The following is a 26805-nucleotide window of genomic DNA, read 5'->3' on the forward strand; positions in this document are numbered from 1 at the left end:
CATTTGTTTTCTTTTTCCTTTCTTCTCCATTTTAAATTTTTTAATTTATGCCTGTCTCACTTGTACTTTAATTCTCCCGTCTCTTCCCTGTCAACCTTCCCGATCTGCTCAAATAGATCAATTTGTCTGAGTGCCGGACGAGGAAATCTTCAGTTAATGGTGATGGATTGGGAATGAAGAGTGACCCTCAAGCAGGGAACCTTGCACGCCTCCCTGTCGTCGAGGACCAATCGTTATCCTCATTTCAGCGGAGTCACGGGCGGACCGGCGTTCGAGGCCTCGAATAGAAGCGGGGATGCGCTGATGGGTAAATATTCCAGGCCCTCTTAGCCTATGGGACCGTGCTACTAATTTTGGCCCAGTCCGGTATGGTTCACCTTCCTTTTTCTTTTGTCGACACCTTTTGCCATTATTTCGTTTTATTGATCGGTTTTTCTTTTCTTTTTCTTATTGTAGATTCTGGGGGTGGGAACAAAACTTGCGGCCGACCTGTTGCTAATTGATCAACGTTTTATTATTATTATTTGAGATTTTGTCTTTCCTTTTCGTTTTGCTCCCCTACGGTTTGAGATATGCTTGTGGGCCACCCGATCTGTCAAATTAATATCCATCTTGTGTTCTTTGTCTGTGCTCTCCGTCTCCTTTTTATTTTCATTATTTGTGTTTATTTTTATTTTTAATTTTTTTTTTCTTTCTTTCTCTCTCATGTCTTGTCCTCTCCTTTGTACCATTCTCTCTCTCTCTCTCTCTGTCTCTGTCTCTGTCTCTGTCTCTCTCTCTCTTTCTCACTTTGCGCAACACTAACCACACCAGATACCCACCTTCAGGATTGATAACCATGTCGCTTTACCCTGTTCCTCCTCCTTTAAAAGATCATGACTGGCATCTGACCGAGTCATCAGTGACCGATGCCTGCTGATCTAGAGGCATTTCAAGTCGCAGAACAAAAGCCGACTAAACCGCCAGATTGGTTGAAATCCCTTTCTTTGTTGAGATGCATACACTTTCATGCATCCGAGTCTTTTCAAATTATCCCTCTCATTTCTTTTTCCATTGAGCCTTCCCGGGCATATCTGGTTGGCCGCCCTGGGGAGAAAGAGCTCCATCAGGTTTAGTTCTGGACTGTACCTTACCTTCGGGCTTAACCTTCCTTATTAGTAGAAGCATGAATCCCATGCGAGAAGAGTCTCCATTCACAGGAATATCACCCCCCATCGCCACCACCATGGTATTCATCATCCTGTCATCCCACAACCTTTAGGTTTGGATGATCGTGTCGGAGTCTGGGAAGCAACCTACACACGGACCAAGCGTTGCTGTCATGGAGGGTCGAGACCCATGCTTCCCGCCAATCGTCGTCATCTGATGGGGAATCCATCAGTCCACAGAAAGCTCGTTCTCAACTATGCCAAGACTGGGCCGTGTGGGTTCCCTCCTTACGACTCTAGCCGGTGTAGCTGGGCTATCAGACGCCTCATCTGGGCCTCTGATATCCGTGCCTCCCCCCAGTGCCCTTCCCTTTAAAAAGCCCCCCCTGATTCCAAAGACCAAGCGAGATGAAATAACTGCCGAGCGAAAGGAGAGCCGGATAACCTCGCGCCAGACCTTTCCTCCAGTCTATCAAACCGACCCCAGAACACTGTCACACAAAACACTTCCCAGCTCTTACGTGGTTCACATTTCCTGTTGCCTCCGCTGCTCACCCATCATTCGCAGCGTCTCACGGACCTCCTCCAGACCCTCTTTCAGACAGGTCAACTGTCAGCTCTGCAGGCCACATTGGCCTCCGTGGGTTTCATAAGTATCCTCCTCTGTACCGGTGAAGAGCAGCAGAGCCCTGATCACGGGGTTTCAAGCGTCCATAGTCTCCAGATAAGGTTCAATGTGTAGAATCTACATGGCCTGATTGGGAACCCGCTCGATGATGCAATGCATAAAATGGAGTTATATACAGGGTATGTGCGGTAGATAACGAATATGTGCCGTGTCCTCCTACCTTGTTTGATGTGTCTGTGGCGGCCTGTAGACTGTGGGCGAAACCGCTTCGTCTTCCTCGCCCGGGATGGGTATTAACTGAAACCAAGGGAAACGACGTTATGACTAAAGGGTGCGCCAGATCCCGAGTTTTGTCAATTTTCCGGGGGCTGGATTTAAATCCGCCACCAAACCAAATCATCAAAGACACAAGAGAAAGGTAGAAACCCGTGCAAGAGCAGCTTGCGGACAACACACGTTCAGGGTGTTTTTCTCCGAGTCCAAGTAAAATGTCTCGGTCGGCAAGTCACATCGTTCGGCCCTAGCCAAGCTTTGGATATTCCGGGGTTGTTGGCACGGGAATGAAATGTCGGACGGCATGCAGAGGAGACGACGTTGTCACACATGGACTCACCGTGTGTGGCTGCTTTTGCGGTGAGCAATGGGATTGTGCGTGCTGGCATGGAATGGACCCTTCCCGTCAATCGGCTTGTCGTGTAGCGGTGGCTTGTGCGTCGCCCTTAGTTGGAAGTTGCAATGTTATGACCTACTGTATCACCATATCGACTGCATAGATTGGTTGTGATACTTGTCCTTCTTCTTCTTCTTTTTCTTGCTTTGATTTGGCTTTATGCAGTGTTTTAAGGCCCAGGCACAGCAGCGTACTAACCATCCTGCAGAGCCTATGATTATAAACTTCTATCTACTCATTATCCTATAGTCCTACCCCTGACGGCTGATGCCTCGAAATCTCGACGTCTGAACTAGAGGCGTTTCTCTCCGTGCAAGAGAACTAGCTTCGCTTTCGGCTTTTCATATTGGCCCCTCGTAATTGGACTACAGCTAGGTCATTAGCAAAAGAAACTGCGATTGCATGGTGCGATCGTCAACCCGGCGTCGATCAATCCACCTCAATCAGGGTAAACCCCGAGCACAAAAGCAACTGACAGGGACCAGACCGCAAGCCGACCGAATCAAATCCGAAAGAAATGCCAAAACTCAGAGATCCAACCACTTGGATATTGGGACGCAGCATTACCCAGTTAGAAATCCGCATCGCGCAGGTGGTGATCCTGTCGGATGCGGAAGGTCGATAAGCATGCAGTGCCCGAGTGCGGAGATTAGCCTGTCTCCGATCGCGGAGGCGTGCTACTCCACATGCGGAGAACCCGCGGTCGACAGGACTTTTTTTTGTTTTTCCCATGTTCTGTCGAGATAAACGGTGTCCTCCGCATATGACTTGCGATCCAAGCATTGGGGGTCGAAGGAATCATCGATTGCGTAGCTGAATTCAGGCACCGGGGTGTAGTGAGGCTGTGTTGAATAATCAATTGTCGGGTTTACCGTCCCGTCTCAGCCTCGACGTGGATGTCCGAATCAAGCTTGACCACGTTGGGATTCAGTAAACGAGAGGTGCAATAGTAGTTCTCAAAACGAACAGACTTCAACGCCCAGACAACATTGCCAGCTAATGGATTGTCAAGCCATGGCACTGGGTCCGGCAAGCCATGGTATGGCATGGAATCTTGGGGAGCTGTCCGCCCAGCGGATCACCAGTGCGGAGAGTTTGAAGGTTGGACCGCAGTTTGATAGATGACGCAATTCATCGCATTCACATCAGGTGCTTTTCTTTACTTTTTTTTTTTCTGTTCTTTCTGGTGTCAATCGCATGGCCCATCCCCACCTTTCTCAGCTATTCAATAGACATTGTTCGACCTGGGTGTATCGCCCATCGGTGGACTGGGCGATAATCCTTTCTGTCTTGGCCTGAAAAATGAGACAAGATCGGCCAACATGTGACTTATCGGCCCTAAGCGCGAGTGACCGACGAGACTAGAGTCCTTAGTAGTACTGAAGGAACTTCCCCCCCGCATCTTGGGAAAATTCTAAACAATTGAGACCGGAAGAAATCGAGGCGGAGAGGACTAGTCTCGATCGAAGAAGATTTGAAAAGAATTTTATGTGATGATGTTGTTTGGACGGGATTGCAATGGAAGCAGAAGAGGTGGAGTTGATTGGACTGGACTGAATGCATGTTTCTGTACCTTGGGTTTTGCTTTGGGCAAATCAAGTGCATGGTGATCCCCTTATCGTTTTCGTATTGCGCAGACGGAATTAGTCACTCGATTAGTCGTCAATCCATCCATGGTTCCTCGTTCGAATCGCCGTATCAGTCATCGATTGGGAGTGCCTGAAGTTACTTTAAGCTTGGGAATCACTATTATATCTACAAGCAACGACTCTTCGGTTTTGTGAAATCGATTCCCTTCCTCCTCCCCCCCACTTCCTGGTATATACTACACAGTACTCTTGACTGGGTCCAAGACATATTTTTGGCGTTCCCTTTAATTTCCACAGAGTGTTTCATCGGATCGTCCGGATCATTTTTCTGACAGACTTGCCTTGTTATCCAACGGATTCACAACTGCAACCCTAACGAGGCAACTCCACCGTACCGTCGGTGGTTGGTTGCATGACATAACCCCCCCCTCCCTCTTTCTCTCTCTCTCTCTCGCCCAGTCTCTCGGTCTCGCGCTCCACCGCATCTCCAAATTTCACATCCCGTTGTCGGTGATCCATCCATCCATCCATCCACTTCCATTGATCCTTCTGCTTATCGATAGATTCCACTTTTTTTTTCTCCCCAAATCTTGTTCCCCCGGTTCTTACAATTCATTTTGTTGGAACCCCCCACTGTCACAGTACATCAGACCGTCATTGATCGGCCAGTATTCTCTTGTACCTATCTGTCCTTTTTTTTTTCTTTTTCCTTTTTCTTATCCCTGTTGTCATAGGCGCTCGGCATCGGTGAACGCAGAAGATCCGGGACTAGATGATCTCCTGCGCCCCATAACCTCCGCCATATCCGTAAGCCTCGTCATCGTGGGGAAGTCCATTTCGTTCCAGCTTGGCCTTTTCCATCGATGGGGCCCATCCAGGACCCTTCTTTTTTCCCTTTCTCTTTTTCCTCTCTTCCCCTCTTCTGCCTCCTCTTCGCTCTATCGACTACTGTCCTCGCGGTAGACTCGTCCGGCTGGTCTGTGGTGCCGTCCAACAACTCCAGGGATCTTTCGTGGGTAGGAAAAGCCAGGTTTCACTTGGAGAGCGGCCAGATTCAGCTACCGTCGGGCGTCAGCGTTACTCCCTTGACCACAGCCTTGGTCAATCTCGATCAGAGCGAAATTACGGTTCGTACGGCGCGGTGTAGATGAACCATGAATGAATATGCTGACGGTGGTCCCGCGTAGAACTTCAATGTTACGGGCAACCTGGTGAATGTGGACGCTACCAACTCCATCTCATTGAACACGAGTGATATCGCCCTGATCAGCTGCGACCAATCCGCCTATCCCGGAAATTTAGATGCGAGTGAGACCGTTCGCAACGTCATTACATCGCCGCGTCGTGCATCGGCGGTTCTTTTGTACAGTTCCGAGGTGCATCACTGTAATTACACCGCAGGTCCCAACGCCAACGGATATATCAACGTCTTTACGCTAGTCAATCCGACTCTCGCGAAGGTTGTCACCAATCTCTCTCATTCATCGACAGGAAACGGTTCGACGAGCATCAAGCCCGACATGTCATTTACGATGTCAGGGACGCCGCCCACCTCCGGGGATTCCGGTGGGGCGACGGACAGCCCGAATACTGGTATGAGCCCTTCATATCAGCGCATACATTCTTTCCATCGCGGCTGACCTTGCCTCACAGCTATGATTATTCTGTATAGTATTACTGGTATCATCACGGCGCTCTTCCTCGCCATCATCATTACCGGCGCGGTCCGGGCCCATCGTCATCCGGAACGCTACGGCCCTCGATATACAGCGGGGCGGCCACGACAAAGTCGAACGAAGGGGATGGCAAGGGCGATGCTGGATACAATTCCGATCGTGAAGTTCGGTAACCAACAGGATCCCAAGCTGGATGCCGTCAAGGGTGACGTGGAGATGGGCTCTGAAGATGAGACGGGTCGTCGGCCAGATTCTACTCAAGAAACAACCACGGTGCACGAAACGAATCCCCAGGCAACTGCTGCTTTGGCGGCGACAAATGATACCACGACGGAATCCCCTTCAGAAGAACAACCCAAGCCGACGGAATCCACAGATCATCCGAACTTTTCATGCCCTATCTGTACCGACGACTTTGTCAAGGGACAGGACCTGCGTGTCCTGCCCTGCAACCACCAATTCCACCCGGAGTGTATTGATCCTTGGCTGGTGAACGTATCAGGCACATGTCCTCTATGGTATGTTTTCCCCACTAGCCTAAACGCCAAGAATCGCAATCGCTAACACAAAGTCTAGCCGTATCGACCTCAACCCCGCCCAGCCTGAGGGCGAGACTGAAAACCAGGAAGGTGAAAACAACACCGAGACACAGCCTGAGGGCACACCGGAACCAGCAACAGAGGAATCCCACCACCGCCACCGCCGCCTAACCAGCTACCTGCACGGAACGCTGAACGCGCGCCGCATGCACGAAGCCACCGTCGAAGAGCGCCTCGCCGCGCTGCGCAGCGTGCGCGAAGAGAACCGCAACAGCGTCGAGAACGAAGAAGAACGACAGCGACGCGGTCGACTCACGTCCCGCCTTCGTGACCGATTCCGCATTCGCACTCGACGCCACGGCGATGACGGCGAACACCAGCCGGCCGCATCAACATCTAGTACATAAACCGACCATCTACACTGTTTATATTATGATGGTTCTTGTACAGTCAACTTTTGTGTTATGTTTGCTTGCATGGGGGCCTTTTTTTTTTCCTTATTTACCATTCTCACTCTCCTTCATGTCCATATTTATGTCTATGATTTACGAAGCACGGAACCACCAACGAAAGGCACGGCGATACAGGCGTTTAAGAAACAGGACATTTGACAAAAAGAAAGAAAGAACCGGATTCAGGACTTTGATCTGATTGAGGCCATTGTACATCTTCCACTGTATATTTTTTCTATTTCACATAGGTATATATACAAAATGCAGATCCAGAGTACAATACCCAATCCACAAACCCAGACCCAAGCCGGCACAATAGAAACAATCCAGAGTCCAGCCACTTCGGCAATCCTCCGAACGCACCCAAAAGAAGAAGAAACAGCAACCCAACAAAGAAAGCAAGAAACACGAAGTAAAGTGGAGCAGCCAAGTCCAACTAAACAAACAGACCCCGTTCGCACTCGCATAAATTGCCCCTTTCGGAATCACCCCGTGGGGTTTCGTTTTTAAATGCGGGTTTGCCTTATGTACATAATTTTTTTTCTTTTTGCCTTGGCTTCGCCGGATGAATGTGGAAGGTTGTGCCTGTGCTTCCTCCGGAGTAGTTCGGTACTTAACTCGTATGTGATTCTTCTACGTGTAACATGCATGCAGCTCGATAGGTTTCGGACTGGGTATATGTACGTGTCTCTAGATTATGATATCGTTCGGCTCTTGGACTTGGAGGATTTAGACAATTACCGCGTGTGTATATATATACTCTACTCCGTATGTATGAATGGATGTATTGTATGGATAAATAGATGAATGTACTTCGCTGCCGGGAATGTACATACAAGTGCGGGGGGTGAGTTAGGGCTAGACTTGGCTTTAGTCCTAAGTAAGTCCAGTCGGGGGTCGGGTTGAGCGGAGGGGGGCGGATTATTATCCTATTATCCTATCTATCGTACATTTGTCTCTGGTAGGCTTATCGGATTCTCTAGAGCGTCTAGACTGCGAAGAGAGCGAGTACTAAATGTAAGATCCACAATCTTCTATAAATTCAGTGGCAAGTTTGAGAGACCCTTCAGTCGAACCGGGTTAGATCTATTACGGGTTCAGTCTGAGAAGAGGGGGGGGGGAGGGAGGTTTCGGAGGTTACCGATCGGTCGTCGTGCTGGTAATGTAGCCATGGAGCCCCTGGGGGTGTGTTCCTGGGACTGCTAGTTTAAGTTTGGTGACTTCTTGACTTGTTGGGGAGAAGGGGTGTAATATACAGAGTAGGTTTATATGTACTGAGTGTTTTCTGGGTATGCTCGGAGCGGGGAGGACTAGTTTCGGGCGTGGAGGTTTTAATACGATCTGGGAATGCTTTATATCATGATACTTTGTGAAATAGGGTGGAAGGTAACAGTACCAGCTATTTTCTTAAACGCTTAAGTCTATCTATGTTTTTCTACGTATCCTTATTACCAAGTTGATTTAGTTAGCACTGGCAAATATATATAGGTTTATCCATACGTACCTGTTACTCTACAATACCGTAGATTTCCTGTGCTACAGTAGAAAACAAAAGTATGGCTAGACCGATGAAATCAAAAAGCTAAGTCAGAAATAAATAACCGATTATGTAGAGTAAGTTGCCCAAAGGTGAATAATCCTGTTCCTTAGGTCAGCTAACATCACTGCGCCACATTCATGCTAGAAGCAGAGTACGAAGGATCAGATCAAGCCTGGCTGCCCTGCTCCAAACATCATCATCATCATCAAAGATTTTATCTGCTCGTATGTTCGTACTGTTAAAGGCCCACAGGAGGTACCCTCCTAATCTCTCCCTTTGCATAAAATTTAGATCTTGGGATTTCTAAAGCTGCTGCATCAATAAAATAAGATACTGTCATTCATAATTCAGAATGCCCTAGATCGCACCTGTATGGCATACCGCCGTTACACTATACTTCACGTGGACATAACTGCAATAAATACACGAATTCTAGCAGGCAGGCAACTCTATATTCTGGCCGCATAGCAATGACATCTGTGGATTAATGCACCGAATGTCTGGGCACTCTGAGAGTATGTACGGTCGAATCGTCAGCATGGGTAAGATACTGCTGGATATGGGTTTTGGGCAAGGTACAAGATTATTTCTCTATTCATTGTTCCCGAATCCCAGTAGCTGTGGAAAATGAGCTTGATAACACATCGATATAACGTACATTCTAAGCTAGGTTGTTATAACGTCTTAGTGGAACTTGATTTCCTTTTAGTTCTGCTGTCAGATGGATGGGCCTTTCTAAGAAAGTAGACTTCGCGTGGGATATAAACGTAAGCACAACGGCATTGCGGATAGTCTATGTATGCTGCGGAAACACAAGGATCAATTCAGTGGAAGGGAAAGGGAAAAAAACATAAAAGTCAGAATAAATCCTACTAAGAACAACAGAATAAGATGAACAAAACGCGCTACCTATGAGTTATTAGAAGAGTAAAAGAGTAAACGTTGTGAGCCTTGAAGCCACCTGATGGCGTTTTGCGTGTCTTCATGTTCTTTACCAAGAATTTCCTTTCTCCCTTCTGCTACCAGTCGGAATGTTGTTCGCGCTGCCTTGTATTTTTCTTGTTTGTATAGCGAGCGGCCAAGCCATTGGGCCGACTCCAAAGTGTCCTTGCATAATCTCCCCAGTGTTCTCTCCCTTCCTTCTACCACTTCTTGGAATAGTGGCTCCGCCACCTTGTATTTCTGAGACTTATACAGTGTACGGCCAAGCCAGTAAATTGACTCGAGTGTATCCAAATGTTCCTTCCCGTAGACCTTTTCTCGTGCATCTGCCACCCTTTGGAACGTCTGCCTTGCTGCATAATACTTCTTCTGCCCATATAGTGAGCAGCCAAGTAGTTGAATGGAGGTAAGTGTATCTGTATGTTTTTCCCCGAGTGCTCTCTCACGCCCTCCCACTACCTGCTGGAGCAGGGACTCTGCCGCCTGGTATTTCCTTTGTTTGCTTAGCGAACGGCCAAGCCAGTGGATGGAGTTGAGGGTGTCAACATCATCTTTCCCAAGTGCTTCCTCTCGCCCCTCTACCGCCTCCCGGAATGCCAGTTCTGCAGAATCATATTTCTCCTGCTCATACAGAGAGCGGCCACGGCCATGGATAATGCTGAGTGTGACAACAACGTCTTCTCCAAGAGGTTTCTTTGGCATTTCAGTCTCCGGATGACGTGCCAGCTCCACCACTGCATGCTTTGTACTATCACACAATAAAGCGCTGCAAGCTTGCTGTATAGTGTTATCTATAGAAGGAGAGAAGGTGGAGACTGCGGGTGTAGACTCTAAGAGGAATAGTCAGTGGGTGGCCACCATTAGCGGGTAGCAACTTGAACTGTTCCAACCAAGCAGATCAGGTTCACAGGGGAAGGTAAGAGTACCTCCTTCACTTGGTGATGGGAATGCATACTGGGTATATCTGTCTTATCATTGACTGGGTTGCACTGCTGCGTAGTGTGATTCCCCGATGTCTCCGATAATAGTTCTTTTGCGTATGCAGCTGCCACCATGGCTGCATATCCCTGCCATTGCTTATTCTTATGGGAGTCTGAATAATCACAGATGCCTCGAATAACGAGGCAGGGAAAGTGGTCCATTAAACCTGCCGCCTCCATCTCGAAGCACAGAATCTGGAGTTCTTCTGCTAATCGGTCCCGCGTCCCGCCATGTTTCATCACTTGATTGGCAGATGCAATGAGTCCATAGTGAACTTGCGGGTCTTTAGAGTTCCGCACAGGCCTGGAGACCAATTGTGATCTGTCGCACCGAGAACAGTCGGCAGTAGAAACTTCATGTTCGTATGTGGATACGAAAAGCTGATCGTGCTGTTGCCCAGGGTAGCCAAAAGTAGCAGCCGCGACAGGATACTGTGTGAACACCTTTGTAATGATGTTGGAAATACCGTTGATTCCAATAATATGGTTAGACTGTAGGTGCGAGATTGCAGTAAGAAGAACATGTGGTGGCTTGCTCAAGGCCCCTGTCCGTTCGAACCGCCCAGCTGCGATGGTCTTGCCAAAATCATACTGTACTACGCCATTGAAAGTATTTGTTGGCTTGCTGACCACAATATCGCCCAATCGGACATCTGCAGATACATTCGGCACTCCTCCTCCAATTCCCACCATCAGCCCAAAGCGGACGGAACGAAACGTGCATAACATCTGGTCGGCCACCACTGCAGCGGAAGTAGTCCCGTAGTCGCCAAACGGAAGGCATGCAATCACTACATTGTGACCATCGATATCCCCAAAGACGTAGGTATTGTGATCGTATCTGGCCTGGGAGAGTTTGGGATGGATGTTGTCTAGCATGAGCTTGGCCGCAGCCATCTCGAGTGGCAAGGCGCAGATCCACCCGACGGTGTAGTCATCATGAGAGAGCCGTATTGGTGTAGTCATACTTATGGCTCTATTGTGCCGTGAAATCAGGCATATGATATAACCCTTATAAGCGTCGGCGAAACCCTTCACGAAGTATACCAATAGCAATAAAGACAATCGCTATCGGCAATCCTTGTAAGACCCATCATGTGGGCTATTCCTTTAAGCCATTACCATTAGTGAGTAGCAGACCAACACAGGCCAGCTTTGGCGTCAGGGAGGCTGTATGACATGGAGGTGAATGGTAAGCACCGCTTGACAAGGCGCGGGGTAAATCAGTCACGTATACAGCACGTGATATATAGGGCAGAGGCTTTGGGCAAGACTTTGAAGAGGAAGCGAATAAGAAAAGCGCAATTCATACAACTGTAGTTTCAAAACGGAGTTAAAGAAGAAGAGTAGTGCTCCCCCCTCTTTTTGTTCAATTATGCGTAGGGAGAACTATGAGGAGCAATTTTGGGGTAGATTGTGATAATGTGACGATGTTTGATCGGTACATCCTGTATACCATCCAATAGCCAAGGGACTTATAGTTAAATATCATGGTTCTTGCTTATGTAGCTGTAATATCTTTTGAATATTGCTAGCTGCTTCCGATCACCTTCTCTAGTGATGTTAAACTTACCTAGATTTTATAGATGCATGTTATATGCCACTCAAAACGATATTTGTAAAAAGGGCCGCATATATACGAAGGGCTAGCACAATAAATGATGATACTTAGCTGTCAAGGCATAGCTAAGCACAGGACACAGATGGTAACAGGATAAACTAGTATTCGCCGTTTGTACCGACAAGACAGAGTAGTAATTGCACGTTTTTAGAGCAAAGCTCTAAATCAAGTGATAGTATAGCTTAACCTATATCATACCATACCCTACACTGCAGGATGTTTACAATAATCACAATCAATACATCTCATCGTTATCCATTAAAGACAGCAACCCAAAGATACACAACCACAGTAACCCTAGGTATTGAACCCTCAAACTCCCGGCCGATTACATCACCTATATCCCGACTCTAGGGTGCAACCTAACATAAAGACCCGGCTTATTCCAGAGAATATACGTCTCCTGCTGATTCCAATTCACGCTCCTATCGTCCAGCTCCAGATCGAAATTGTAAAGCACCCGAGCCAGAATAAGACGCATCTCGGCGTTGGCCAAACTAAGACTGATCAGCAAAAGATTACAAGAGGACAAGGGAAAGAGAAGACGTACTTGCGTCCAATGCAGTTCCGGGGCCCGAAGCTAAACGGCTGCAGCACAGTTTTGCTATCGTTGGTGAATCGAGGATCGCCCAGGAAGCGTTCTGGGATGAATGACTCCGGCTCTGTGAAGTTTGATTCTGAGTGGAATGCGGCGAGATGTGGGATGGATACGATGGTCTGGATATATATCAGTAGGGTGGCTTGTAGAGATTATCTAGTGTTATTGAACCTACCCCCCCAGGAACCCATTTCCCAGCGATCATATCACCATCTGCGTCGACAATTCTGGGTAGTCCTGTAGGAGCGGGCGGGAAGATCCGGAGGCCCTCCGTCAACACGGCATTGAGGTATTCGAGCTGGTTACAAGCAGCAACAGTGATATCCTTTTCACTCTGGAACGAATTCCTGATTTCCTGCTGCAGCTTGCTCAGAACGCGCTCATTCTGCAGCAGATAGTAAGTAACGGCCGAGAGCAAGGTTGCTGTCGTTTCAGAACCGGCAACAATCATGGTGCTGCCGTTCGTGACCATCTCGTCGAAACTCATCGCCCGCTCGGTGTCCTTCTGTTTCAGGATGTGTCCGAAGAAATCCATCCGGTCGTTGGACTTGGCGAGCCGGCCCTTGACCTTCTCTCTCGTGAGCTCAATATGCCACTTTTTCCCATTCGCTATGCGTGTAGGCGTGATAAGAGGGAGAAGAAAGCTGGATCCGGGGAAGCGTCTTGCTAAGTTTCCATACGTGCCGGAGCGGATGTGGTTAAAGATCATCGAGACCCATGTGTGATACGCCGAGTTATGCAGGCAGTCAAACGGTTCCCCGAACGCCAAGTCCCCGATAATATCGAAGGTGGTGAAGTTGTACCATGCAACCATGTCGAGGGGTTTGGTACCGGCGTCGCAGTGCTCGTGCAGACGCTGGATCAACAGGTCGATGTAGCCATTGACGAGCGGCTCTTGGGCACGCAACGAGTTCTCGGAGAAGGCATGGGACAGCGTACGTCGGAAGCGCGTGTGGTCTTCATCGTTGGAGAGAACGATACTGGGAGCTCCGCCTGCTGTGGGTGGATAGAAGCGCACATCCTTCGGCTTCTGCCGATGTCCGGGTCGAGTGCCGTATATTGCCGTCCAGGCTTCGCCGTTGATGAAGGATAGTTCGTTGGGAGCAATGCGGACTACTTCCCCGTACCTGTGGTGGAGATCCTTGATAACCTTGCCGGTTCGGCCACCGAGTAAGTCGTGGAAATATGGGATTCGCGTCGCCGCGTGTGACTTTGGGCCAGGGAACTTCGCCAAAGGATGAAAGTAAATGTTATAAATAATAACTACGAGGAGGTAGAGAATGCTCTGTCCAGCTTAACTCAGCAATCTGTCTCTTGGTTCCCGTTCACACTATAGAGCACTCACCAGTAGCACACCCAGACCGAACCAGAAACCAACAGCTGCCAGAGGCGAGCTGAAAGGGCCTGAAACAGGTAAAGAAGAGAACATGACTATCGTGAATAAACGAATACTTTGTATAGCAGATGAGGTAAGCTTCATAAACAGCCTTGCGTAGTATTTATATACCCTCGGATTGCTACATACCATCATGAATTCTAATGTCGGACAGGCCACATAACCACGTAATGTCGTTTAGAATTGAATACCGATGGTTGGACTGTGCAATTGCCGACTTCCGCCAGTGAATATCTTTCTATGCAGGCGAATGAACTGTTATTTTACATTGCGGTGAATTATGCATTGATGTGCGTACTCGGCGGAGAAAAGGGTGGGGAAAGGCAATGCCAAGCCAGACTTGTTGAATATCCTCACTCTTCTGCGTTAGAGGTAAATTAAAGATATGGGAGAACCTTTCTTGGAGTCTATCTCTTCGTACAAAGCGGAACACAACCGTCTCCAGCCTTCTACATGGGAGAGAGGATCCGAGCTCACTGAGATACATAGGTCGTTAGCAGATAAGGCTAGAATCTCTGGGAAACTATTGCCGGCACATTCATTGGCCGAGGGCATGGAGTACATAGGTGTCGTCGTGCTCGTTTTACTGAAGATCTGCACTAGAGCCATAAGTCCGGGGTTAAAAAAAAAATTAAAACACTCTGAAGAGGTAAGTGTAACTATCGCTATGCCATAGGGCTACCTCAAGCAAGGCCACTGTTTCACAAGCGAGAGGGAGAGGCTATCAGCTTCGCTGTCCTTTATAGTGACTCACTGGAGGACAAATGACGCGGATGGGAGTATAATCTACCGTGAGCCGTGAGGGATTCACCAACCTATGGCCTGGTTACTCATATGACGTTTCCCTGTAGAGTCATCTGATAGCATAATTATACTGCTGCTGGAGGGTGTTTGGTCTTGTTCGGTTTATTCGGGGAATCTTGGCAATGTATGCTCCGAGCACCGACATGTGTTGTAATGTTTCACCAGGAGAGTTAGGTCTGAGACACGACGCGAGTATTGAAAGATCTTACGCTGTATGGATATTCGATTACCAACAATAATCAATCTACACTAGTATTAACTATGACTGCAGCGGATATAAGCGGGAAAGTGCTTACCCACAAGTTGATCTGGTTATCTGCAGATGTAGCTATTAAACACAGCCCTTGGTACGTCGGGCCCGGTCGTTCACTTTACCTGCCATTATTAACTGCTGGTGATGGATAGATTTCGGGAGCTATCTTGCCTCTGCAATAAACGACTACTAGTTACAATAACCTCGTATAGGGAAGCCGCGATTGATCTCAAAAGCGACTGCCTCGCAAGCTGAACAGTCAAAAGAAGGAAGGAAGGATTTCGATGACTATAGCCCAGATCCACGTAATTCCGTTGTAATACATTAGGACCGCTTCGTCTCTTACATGACATTGACACCTTCCTAGTCATGCGTATCTCTTCGAAGATCGGGAGTCGACTATTGCAGATTAAGCGACGGTGTTCTCAGTTTTCTTCATGTATTTTCTGTGGTAATGGACGGGTGATAGAAACGATGAAATGCAGGGCTATTTGAGGCCATTCTGGGTCAAGAGCATGAGTTAAGGATATTACAAGGCAGGAGTATTGAACTAAAAACTGGGTGGGCTCTACGGACTCAGTACTAGTACTATGGAACACCGTGAACAAAAGTGATTCTCCGATATAATCAAGCACCTCTAAAACACCATATATATCAACTCTGCCATTGTGTTGTAGAATTCTATCGATCATAAACCAAGATATATCCAGGTTGCGTCTCCCACTATTGATCATCTGGGAATGGCCACATTGCGCTTGCTTCGCTAGCGGACCTTTCTTCAGCCATTCGTTCGATGTACATAGCAAGTAACTCCCTGTTTTGTCTTCGTTTCTCTGCGATATCCAACTGTGGAGCGATCCAACCCTCAGCATCAGTATCCAGGCATTCCAGAGCGAGTTGCTGGGCCTCGCTCCAGGCTTGGTATTCTGTAAATTCGCGTTCGTGCGCATTGATCTCGTTAGTACTGAATGAATAAGGGCATTCTCCGGTGAAACCGAGACTCGACCAGTTCCGATGGATTTCTATTAAACATTCTCGAAGTGGAACGGGGCCAACTTCAGATATTTCACCACAACGAATGAAAGTTTCTCGGAAAACACGAGGCACAGTATCCATGGCGTTATGTGCACGTTTGTTTTCAAGTATTGTCGCGACTTCATACCCCTTCGCTAGTTTAGACTGTGTCCACGCCCGTAGAGCAACCGCTTTATCGTCGTTATCAAGTTCACTGAAGTTGTCTGGAAGCTTTGGCTGTACAAGTCCTTTGACGTAGTTCTGTGGAGGTTTTAAAAATATCGGCCACTGAGCTTGAAGAAATAAGGGAAGAATTGAGATAGACTGAAAGTCAATTAGTGATGTTATTGTGTTATCGTCAGGCGCAACGAAAATATTGCCCATATGGAGATCGGTGTGCCATAGTGTAGGCTGCGCAAACTGGGCAAGTATCGGATGCGAGTCCATTATCCGCATGAGGTTCATTGTGATTTCAAGAAGCCGGACTTGCTCCTCGATATTTCCCTTGGTGGATGCTGGTCCACTGTTTGAGGGACGGCTCAAAATCCGTGACAGTTCCCGTCTCGCAATTGATATCCCATAACCCGATAATGTGCTCCCTATAATCCCTTAGTATGAGTACATAAACAAAGCCTAGGAGTACTCACAAGGTCCTTGGTCAAGTTCTACATTTTGGGGATGCTCGGTGCCGAAGAAACGGTCGCAAGACGGACCAATACAGAACAGCCTGGACGGATCTATATTCTCATCAAGCACCTGGCATCGCAAGTGCTTTGCATCTGTTCCACGATATAGTCCACCATAGGCAGGAAAATGAATAGTTGCAAGTTGAGACTCAAGCTTAGTCAAACTCCTTATCAAGCCAAGTTTCTCAATTTCTGCCATCTTTCCCCATTGCTCAAACAGCGGAACTCCTGCAGCCTTCTCCATAATGATATATTCGGCACCCACAGGATTTGAATTATCCGAAGACCAGGCAAACACGCGTGGAACAGGGATGCTTGTGTGCTTTCTCACTGACACCGTGGCATTAGATGTAAGCACTTTGAAAGCCCATGATGGCGGATACATACCATATTCGAGAATACCTACCTCGGACGCGGTTGTAAGAGAGGTTGGCCCAGCAATACGACTGGCGAGTTTTGCGATTATTTCTTTTCCATTTGCTTTTTTCATTAGAAGAGCCTTACTGAATCCTCCTTCGAGCTTCTCCACCGTTGTAATCCGAGACAGGTCCCCACCAGCGGCAGCGGCAATCTCACAGAGGGCATCGACGTTGAATTTTATATAGCGTCGACCAAGTTGCCATTGCTCGTTGACAAGAAAATGGCCATTGGTATATGCGAAGAGCTCTTCGTGGCTGATTGGTTTACCTAGATGATTCAGAAATGCCATTGGTTTAGGGGGATTAATCCGCTTACCACGACATAGGATGGATAGATTAGCTACTGACCCCCGATGCTGCTGCGTTCGTTGCAGACCCCTGAGGAAGGATAACATGACAGATAGTAGAGATCACATCAAGGGTTCGAAACCACTATGTATTGACAAAAGCAATTATCAGATATAAAGATGCAGATCAATCTCTGGAGGTCAGCCTCCATTCAACAAGGGCGACGATAGACAGAGAGGGAAAGCGGCGTGCTTGATGAGGCGGCCGTGTCGGTCCGACCTCCATCCCGAGGTAAGTCAATACCCAGGTAAACCTGCAGCAAGAAAGGGGTGATTTCAAGTCAGAGCCTGCCTACTTCAGGGTCGGCCCTGTTGAGGCTAGTTAGGGCTTTTTCTCTCGGAACCCTCAAGCACGTTCCGACATCCCAAGGTATGAAAGTCAGCACCCACACCAATTGTCTTAAGAAGGACATTTCCAAGCCATCTGGCACTAGTATCATTGGTAAGGAAACACTGAGCCTAATACGTCCAAAAGTGAACGCTCTAATGGCTCACTTAGAGCCGAGGGTGTATTAACAGAGAGCAACTTTCAGCATAAAGGAGGCTATACGACAGAGTCCGAGGGATACTAAAGGAAGCACGAGTCGTGCAATAATCACTAAGATACAAACAAAATGTGTTGCGAGTGAAAGTGACACCCAGGTTAAATATCCACAGATGCTCTTTGTGAGGGCTACAGCCACCGAGTGCTTATCAGCTGAGCATGTCGCCATGTCAAAGCTACTCATCAGGTGGATTTGATTCAGTTTTTTCTTTACCTCGATGCACATTAGTGCACACTTCAGAATGAGTAAAGCTCCTATATCGCCCCCAGCATGTTGGTCGGAGCTATTTGACGACGCCGTTGTTGTCATGATGTCCATCCAGTAAGGTATTCTCGCACAGGCTCAAATTGAGCTTTGGTGCCTTAATCAAGGTTGCTGCCGTGTGATACCTTATTGCAGTAGCATCGGGATTGGTTCTCATGGGCCACTCGGCAGCGTCAGACTCTTGAATAAAAATAACAGAAATCGAATTATTCTAGAACTAGAGTTCAATGAAGGATTAAAAGGCCCAATATCCTGAAGGCAGCTGTGTTGTAACGGCTATGGAAAAGCCACACGAAGGGGTCTAAATAGTCACTAAATTCTAGTTCCACTGCTGCAATCCATAGACTTCTAGACAATTGAAGAATTGATCACTTTAAACTCGCTTGCATAGCGACGATAGAATGGGAAGGCTATAGTGGATCCCAAATCAACCATTCGCTGGGCTCTGTAGTTCTCTTTCTTGACGTCGCGAGGCAGGATATTGCCGTATTTTGGGATGTTAAAAGTGGCAACGATATTCTGTAATTGTTCAAGACCCGCACTGCTCGGTGGTTCATCGGGGATAAAGTCCTTCACGACAGCCCAATAAATGTGGCTCCAACGCGGGTCGCTTCGCTCACGTCCGCTTGCTTCCCGAAGCTGCTCAAGCTAGGAGTCATTTAGATACATCCACCCATGGCAGCGCACGGCCCAGTTGCCATTTCCATGTAAGTCACATAGGCGGGCAAATGCACGACATTCGCTTCCAAAGGGGCTTATGAGGTGTCCAGTATTCTCATGAACCCGGTCTAAAGGCTCGAAGTTAAAGAACTGCACACCGAATTATGAAAGTTTATCCAAGTATTTAATATAGACCTACCAATTTGAGGCAAAGATATCTCCCCTTGTGTTTAAAGCGGAAAACAAAGCCCTGTTCACCCTTGCCCATGTATTTAGGCTTGGAGATTTTACCCTTGTAACCAATAAATCGTTTTAACTTGGGGTACGCTCGTTGCACGACTTCGTCAACGTTGGCAACGGATGAGGGGTCGCAGGTGGCTTCCATATTTAAAATGTCCTCCGACAAAAATAGGGAGCAGAGTAACTCGTCCTGGTGATCTTGTTGTTTAAATTGAGGCTGACCATCGTCATCCAGATTGGAGCAGTTGAGGCAGTCGTGGTCGCGGTGTGGAATTATTGATCGCTTGGAGCACATATATGCGGTCTTTAGAGGGGCCCATCGCGGTAGGTAAGAAAATGGGCATTGATAAGATGGAGAGGGCTTCTTGGAAAGGTGACATTGAATGGGAAATGTCTATGTTCATATCGCTATAGAATGTATAGACAGTCTGAAGGGCGTTGCTCACTGCCTGCAAGGGCTGCTGGTGGCCTAGTAGTTGCCTAGCTTCGTAAGCAGGTCCAGAGGTGGTTACAATCTCGCCATATCTATTCTCCCCTGTCATTCAAACTGGTGCGACTCTTGAATATATTCGATTTTTTCAAGGGTGAAATGATGATACTTACCTATAGGACAGGCTTCCACGTATGAATTGCAATGCATCTCAGGTACATTTAAAATTCTTTGTTGTCCTTAAAGGGCACTTGATGATCATGCACGAATTTCGAGGCCATTGGCGCAATGCACTCATGGAAATATATCACCGATATGATGCCTAACGAGTGAATATTCACCGCATATTATTTCTGACCACAGCTAGATACAGCCCCTTGTATCGCCTCAATGGCTCTTCTTGTCAATATTTTGCTTTGTACTGGTAACCTATATAGGAGATGTGCTCTGAGAGAGGAATACTAACAGAGGCAGACTCTTGTATATTTGGTTTTTTTTAAAAAAAGAAAAAAAAAAGGAATAAGAAAGAAAGAAAGAACAGGCCATTCGACTGGTACAGCCTACGAAGAGCAGAGCGTACATAATAACGGCCAAGTCTTGCGAGTACGCATGGACAGTTAAATGTAAGATACAGATTCAACAAAAGAACGTCGTTCTTCGTTCCTGTGGAGAAAGTCTGCGAACTTCCTACTGCCTTAACAAAACGCGAAGAAGAACGCATCTGCGCAAAGCATATCAAGGCATTCAGAAAACACATCAATCACACTAGAATGGACCGGAAATTAAGGCATTCGCTGTTCAATGTTGTCTGACTGCTTCTTACCATTGCCAGAGCCAGCTTGAAAAGGACCAGAAGCTTTTCAAAAAGAATCTTGGCAACACCTTTGATCGACTGCCCGATAGCATCAGTTATCATACTTCCTCTATCTCTGGATCATAAATTCTCAGTGGGTGGATTGTTTAGTTGTTGCATCTCCCAATCCCAAATAGCCTAATTATGGAAATCAGCAATCTCATATCGCAAGCTTGGGCGTCCCCCACACGAGCCCCAGGCAGCAAATAATACATAGGACACAAGACCTACCCAGTCAAACATCTCAAGCGGACAGTCCCCGTTAAGAATGTCCTGAAAGGTTGTGTATGGAGAGGAAGTCGCCTCTATTGTGGCTGCCATCTGGTCTGCGAGTTGGGAACTGGAAAGCTCACTGGTCTCTGCTGCAGCAGGCTGGGAACAGCGTAATTCCTCACCTATAATAGAGTGGCCCATCTCATAGAGCATGGTCGCAACTCGCTCGGCTGCCTTTGCAGTCTCGACTGACGGCCGCGGAGTATTTTTCAGACTCAGATACGTTTTATTAAGCAATTGGATGAGCTCCGCCCGCGTATTTTCGGAGACGGCCTGAGCGCCCTTTGGCTCATTGAGCACATCCAGACATATTACCATGGCAGCAGTCAGGCAGTCAGAAACTGAGTGAGATGCTCCGAACCAGGACCGCTTTCTGTTGCCAGGACGACGCAGAATGTCTTGAAACAGCTCGCATTGATATTCAAGAACGCACCGGGCAGCGTCGACGCACGCCCAACGGAAGGTTTCGTAACCGTTCGTCATTCGCGGAGACACCAGGTACTGGCGATGTAAGATGCAGCGGGAGCGCTGATAGATCATCTCTAACGTGTGCTGCATGATCGTGTTGTCAGCCTGGTTGTCTGAGGCCTTTTGTGTATGAGCCATCTTCAGTGGACCGGGGATACGGTCTCTTGCGGCTTTCAATTCCTCGTCTAGACATGCAGTTCTCTCTGGTGTGATGGTCCCGTTGGAAGTGATATCTGCGATCTTATCGGCGACAGACAATATATCATCTAGCGTCAACATGTACGTGATACGGCTTGGGGGCTCCGTTTCAGGTCGTGAAGGTGGGAGGATTGACATGGCGGGATCTAGATCCTCATCCAATAGATTGTGCGGGCGAGTGAAGTCCCCAAGCCCTTGATAAATTACTCGGGGCAATCCTGTGTGTGACGCTACGACAGAGTCAGTAACCGATAGGAATAACCAACTCCGACGGCGCATCTCCATCTCAAAGGTTCGCAGTGGAGGATGGCATAGGTGAGTACTTCGATGATATCCCATCATAATGGCCAAGCGCGAAATAATTCCAAGCAAAAGAGAAACACCGGTTTTCGAGTCATTACATCCCAGGTACTCGATGCCCATATACATTAGTGCTGCCTCCACCTTGTAGTGCCCAGGAGCGGTGATGTCCGACTTCGCTATCGAAATGGCGCACTTTTCCCGCAAAAAATGAAAGAGGTCAGGCACTTCTGATCCTACCATGACTGAGTTCATTGTATGTTCAATCCAGGCACCGCATGATAGGACGCCATAAAGAAGGGCAAGCCAGGCGGGACTAGCTGTGGAGGGAGACTGCCAGAATTTTCGATACTTTGCTTCTTAGATAGGGTTGCGACAACATTTGATATAGAGCCAAACTGTACCTGGTGTTGAAATGTAGCCGGATGTATGAAGACTTCGACCGAAAGTCAGCTGCAGTGACTGATGGAATTCTTGTTAGAACGTACTCAGCGCTGGTTCTTGAGATTCCAGACACAAGAACACTAGTTTGTCTGCGAGTCGACGAGTTGGCAATGAAGCCACAAGGTCTCTCATGTCGACATTGCGTGAGAGCCCTGATAATAGTACTGGGGCAGACGATTCATCCTTCCGTTGGAGTAATGCTTGTTCTGGGTGTCCCAGGTGTCCGCCGATATCTGCCGGACGTGCTTTCACGTAGCGACAGAGCTTCCCCGAATTGCGCTTCTGGCAGTTTAGACAAGGGAGGGCGCGGTTGCATCTTAGTCTGGATAAATGGACGAAGTCATTTGTGGGTCTCCGGTTCATACATGGATACAGCCAGCCTTACTTTTTCTCTCTGCACAATGTGCATGATTGCAGCACGCGAGGCTTCTGTTGCCGTCGTTTCCGATCCACGAATGGATAGCGTGAAACCGGAGGGTCCATAGCGACGTAAACTGTGGATGTAGAAGCGTGAAAGGGAAGGCTAAAAACGGAAGGTCTTGAAGATGATTCGGATTTCTTGTATGTAACTTTCGGATTTCTGGTAATTTTCAATGTTGTACACCGGCTAAAAGCGTGGGCCCTCACCATTAAGGAAATGATCTTCACTGATCACTGATATTGCCTTCAATCTGTGTACAATTGACAATGAGAAAAGACAACACTGTATGTACATAAAAATTATCCTTAGAACTTACTACATTGTCTGATTCTATCTTCTCCTGTCGATCTGTAGATATTTAAATGGAAAAGCCCCCCCTTTAGTAGCGTAACACAACTCAATTCGCCTCCCACATTCTGCAAACTATCATATCAATCCTAGTATGGCGAGCCCTAAGCCAAAATTCCGCGTGGTGATTGTGGGCGGCTCTATTGCAGGGTTGACTCTGGCTCACTGTCTGCTGAAAAACAACATTGACTTCGTGGTACTTGAGGCTCATAGTGAGATTGCACCTCAAGTTGGTGCCTCGATTGGCATTATACCCAACGGTGCTCGCATCCTGGATCAACTGGGCCTGTTCGATGACATTTTGACCACCACGGAGCCCATGCGGGAGTCGTTCTTCTGGACGGAAGAGGGAAACCTGATTGTCCGGAATGACACGCCGCAACTCATACATAAGAGGCATGGTTATCCTATTGCATTTGTTGATCGTCAGGTCGTACTCAAGGTCCTCTACGATCATCTTGCGCAACAGCAAGACCGTGTTCTTGTGGGCAAAAAAGTTATCAAAGTCGAACATTTGCATGGAAAGGTCAAGGTTCACTGTGAAGATCATTCGGTCTTCGATGGTGATTTGGTAGTGGGAGCTGATGGGGTACGGAGTATTGTTAGACGGCAAATGTGGGACTACATGGACTCTAGGGGTCTTGAAAGAGAGGCGCTGGGAGAAAGAAATGGTATGCTGCTCCCCTTTTGCACTGTACTTGATCCTGTTATGCGGGCGCCTGTTGTCGACTGACTGACCTAACTTGCAAACCATCTGGCGTATAGCAATGACGTCTGAATATAGCTGTGTGTTTGGCATCTCAACAGCCGTCAAAGGCTTGACCCCTGGAAGCGGACACCGAACCTTTGGCAAGGACTTTTCGTTCCTGACTCTGGTCGGTAAAGAGGGTCGGGTGTACTGGTTCTTTTTCACCAAGATGGATCGAGTCTACTCCGCCTCTGAAATCCCGCGGTTCCACCAGAGCTCGATTGACGAGCACGTTGCCCCCTACCTACAAAGGCCAATCCGCGATACCGTCCCTTTCGCTGCGGTGTATGAGAGAGCTATAACCCGGACTTTCCTAGCATTGGAAGAGGCTGAATATAAGCATTGGGCCATCGATCGGTGGGTTTGTATTGGAGATTCTGCTCACAAGGTAATGCCCCCCTTTCCTGGGCGAGCCCTTCGTTTGGCAAAGTTCCTAACATCTTATGACAGATGACCCCAAATATGGGGCAGGGCGGAAACAGCGCCATTGAAAGTGCCGCATCCCTCGCCAATAGTCTGGCTAGCTTGATTGAGGCCTCCCGTGATTCTAGAGTCTCAGCAAAGGATCTAAACGACTACCTGCAGCCGTGGCAGACGAAACGCCAGGATCGGGTGAAGGACATTTTCAAGAAAGCCCACGAGCTCACTCGACTTGAGGCATTGGCTACGTGGAAGGAAAAATGCATTGCACTCTATCTTTTCCCATACCTCACCAACTACCTAGCCGATGGGGCATCCAAGACTATCGTGGGTGCCACAAAGCTCGACTGTGTACCACTACCACCGAGATCATTGCAGTGTACGATGCCATTCACCAACTTTCATCCGCCTCGGGATGACCCGATCTGGAAACGGGCCCTGTGGACGCTACCATTGATCGGGATATACGCTGTTGGAAGAGCCACTGCACTCCGGGTAATTTTGAACACTCGACCTCATTTGTATCCACTCTTTAAGGAAGGAACATGGACGGCAGGTAATGGAGAGACCCTTAGTTTAACCAAGCCCCTCTACCATAACCTCTTCCTGGACAAGTTATTCAGGCCTCTGATTACTTGCTTTTTGCCGTCAATCACGGGGTCTGATCTGAATTCACGAGTCCAAATGCTTTCATTCATGACAGATCTGGGGACTGTATATGGAATTTGGCTATTGGAGAGCTATCGCAATGCTCACTCCTGGGCCAACGTCCTTCTGTAAGTGTAACCCGCATACCCAATGTATAGTTCCACAGCTGACACATAGAAACCATGCATAAGCCCCTTGACAGCGGGTACGATATTCCAACTAAAGGGGATTTGGATGGTTGCTCCATTCTATTACGCCCTGGAGTACTTGATAACACCACTGTCCACTCTACTGTCAGACAGCAATAGCAAAGGCATCGATGCTACCACCGCAGAATCGCTGGTCCTGTCGACGTTGGCCGGATATTACTCCACCACCTTTGCCAACTTCTTTGCACCGAGTCTTCAATCACGCCAATGGTACAATGCGATGTGGCAGGTCTTCCCCGTAACAATCCCTCTCCTTCAGGTCCCCTTCTCACTTGCGAGACGGTGGCTCTCCCCCTCTCCGCCACCCAAAGAAAAGACAGACAGAAAGCAACAGCAGAGAAAGAGAAGACAAAACATCCGCTACGCGTACGGGACATTCGCTCTGATCTCAGGCCTCACATTCATCTATGGCCGGCTCACAGCGCCACCGGGCGTTTCGTTCTGGAGTAATTTCGTCCCGAGTCTGCGGGATCATTTGGCCCCTGTCACGTCTTTCAGTGACGGGATCGCACGATTTTTGCAATACGACGAAGTGCTCTCCATGGCGAGTGCGTATGTATGGCTTGCACTGCGTTTCCGCGAGCTAAAGCGGGCGGGGGCTCGGTTTTCTTGGACTCGAGCTGGGAGCGCTTTCATTGCGTCTTTGTTGGCTTTGGGACCGGGAGCGACGTTTGCTCTGGGATGGGGGTGGCGCGAGGAGCTCCTGCACCAGGTGGCTAAGGAGTGATAGTTCTCTCTCTGGATTTTCCTTAACCATCGCTGATCCTAACCCCTAAGCCTAAGGAGGGGGTGGGTTGCTATGTGCTGTATACTAGGCTAAGGCTTTTTCCCCTCACACTGCAATACGGGGGCGGTGGTATGTATTATATACTAGATTTAGCACATTGGTTTAGCTATAGACGGAAAATAGATCACTGTACTTTAGACCAGGTTCCTTTTCGTGGATCCTGCAGATGCTATAGATTCGTACTGACATACTTCTCTTCTAAACCAAAAGTAGTCAGCCCTGGTAATAATCGTCGTCGTCAGAATCCAAATTAGCATTTGCTAAGGGGTAGGCAGGATCCACTAGATTACCTGGCTATGACACTACCTTTCTGTGATATAATAGTATTGATCTTATCTGTACATACATTTCATCATTTGTGTTGTTGTGTGCCGATAGATATTCTTCATGCTCAGTTTACCCACTGAATGCCGGCATTCGGACACCCGCCTACGGTGAAGACTTCAGCAACGTGAGTAGTTCACCGGAGATGACGATGGAAAGAATATTAAGGTTTTAAAGGAGTTACGGAAGGATAGCCATTCTGAAGCCCTAAAACTAGTGGGAAGAGTCTAAATCTTTACATACCCAACTTTTGTCTGCTATGATGGTGAAGATCACCCTACCTTGTTTGCAGGTGGTTTTGACTCAGTGCACTCGAGGAACCCTGAGTCCGTGGAGGCGACGTAGAAGTACACGCAATGGTACGAAAAACATGGGGAGTAAAATGGAGAAGCCGGAGCAGAGGTTGGAAAGAGAAGGAATATATAGAGAAAGAAGTACACAGAAAAGGTATCTATTTAGCCACCGCGTCATTGTAAACTAGTAGGTCAAAAGTCTGAAGACACCCGAAAAAATCAGAAAAATGCAACAACTTCAAACTCAATTTTCTCAACCATTTCAAAAGATATCGATCTACAAATTAGTTCTATAGAGTCCCCATATCAATACTTTGTATACCAGCCATGTGCCCGATATACTGCCTGAAGTCTGCGAGGCATAGATAGAATTAAGCGATCTATGACCTCTTGTGGGATAGCCCACCAGGCCTCCCTAATATGCCTTTTAAATAGGGTCCAGTCGATTTCTGACCTTCCGCCTAGAAAGAGCATAGGGTAGAGTTCTAAAAGCTTGCGTTTTAGTAGGGCCCAGATATGCTCTATAGGATTTAAATCAGGCGAATGGGGCGGCCATTCTAGGACCCAGATCCCGTGGGATTCAAACCAGTCCTGCGCCTCGTAGGAAATATGAATTTTTACATTATCCTG

General features: G+C 47.8%; 6 protein-coding genes across 6 annotated transcripts; 2 read left to right on the forward strand and 4 right to left on the reverse strand.

Moving 5' to 3' along the window:
- Positions 1–4898: 4898 nt before the first annotated feature.
- Positions 4899–6657, forward strand: ABOM_002932 (putative RING finger domain protein; the record flags this gene model as incomplete). The annotated part of the gene is made up of 4 exons (XM_022530062.1): positions 4899–5162; positions 5223–5628; positions 5689–6229; positions 6288–6657. The coding sequence occupies 4 exons, from the start codon at positions 4899–4901 to the stop codon at positions 6655–6657; spliced, it is 1581 nt and encodes a 526-aa protein (XP_022391817.1).
- Positions 6658–9151: 2494 nt separating this feature from the next.
- On the reverse strand, positions 9152–11061 carry ABOM_002933 (uncharacterized protein; the record flags this gene model as incomplete). The annotated part of the gene is made up of 2 exons (XM_022530063.1): positions 9152–10014; positions 10140–11061. 2 exons carry the CDS (start codon positions 11059–11061, stop codon positions 9152–9154), a joined length of 1785 nt encoding a protein of 594 aa, XP_022391831.1.
- A 1061-nt stretch (positions 11062–12122) lies between these two features.
- Positions 12123–13812, reverse strand: ABOM_002934 (cytochrome P450; the record flags this gene model as incomplete). The annotated part of the gene is made up of 4 exons (XM_022530064.1): positions 12123–12282; positions 12336–12502; positions 12559–13668; positions 13729–13812. 4 exons carry the CDS (start codon positions 13810–13812, stop codon positions 12123–12125), a joined length of 1521 nt encoding a protein of 506 aa, XP_022391859.1.
- A 1747-nt stretch (positions 13813–15559) lies between these two features.
- Positions 15560–17245, reverse strand: ABOM_002935 (uncharacterized protein; the record flags this gene model as incomplete). Its single annotated transcript, XM_022530065.1, has 3 exons — positions 15560–16449; positions 16498–16866; positions 16924–17245. The coding sequence occupies 3 exons, from the start codon at positions 17243–17245 to the stop codon at positions 15560–15562; spliced, it is 1581 nt and encodes a 526-aa protein (XP_022391820.1).
- A 1214-nt stretch (positions 17246–18459) lies between these two features.
- On the reverse strand, positions 18460–21371 carry ABOM_002936 (uncharacterized protein; the record flags this gene model as incomplete). Its single annotated transcript, XM_022530066.1, has 4 exons — positions 18460–18759; positions 18971–19201; positions 20265–20333; positions 20526–21371. 4 exons carry the CDS (start codon positions 21369–21371, stop codon positions 18460–18462), a joined length of 1446 nt encoding a protein of 481 aa, XP_022391862.1.
- A 1469-nt stretch (positions 21372–22840) lies between these two features.
- Positions 22841–25498, forward strand: ABOM_002937 (FAD-dependent oxidoreductase; the record flags this gene model as incomplete). The annotated part of the gene is made up of 4 exons (XM_022530067.1): positions 22841–23417; positions 23512–23882; positions 23945–24690; positions 24754–25498. 4 exons carry the CDS (start codon positions 22841–22843, stop codon positions 25496–25498), a joined length of 2439 nt encoding a protein of 812 aa, XP_022391814.1.
- Positions 25499–26805: the final 1307 nt, after the last annotated feature.

The sequence above is a fragment of the Aspergillus bombycis genome, assembly GCF_001792695.1.
Source record: "Aspergillus bombycis strain NRRL26010 chromosome Unknown contig00018, whole genome shotgun sequence".
In the NCBI taxonomy this organism is placed as follows: domain Eukaryota; kingdom Fungi; phylum Ascomycota; class Eurotiomycetes; order Eurotiales; family Aspergillaceae; genus Aspergillus; species Aspergillus bombycis.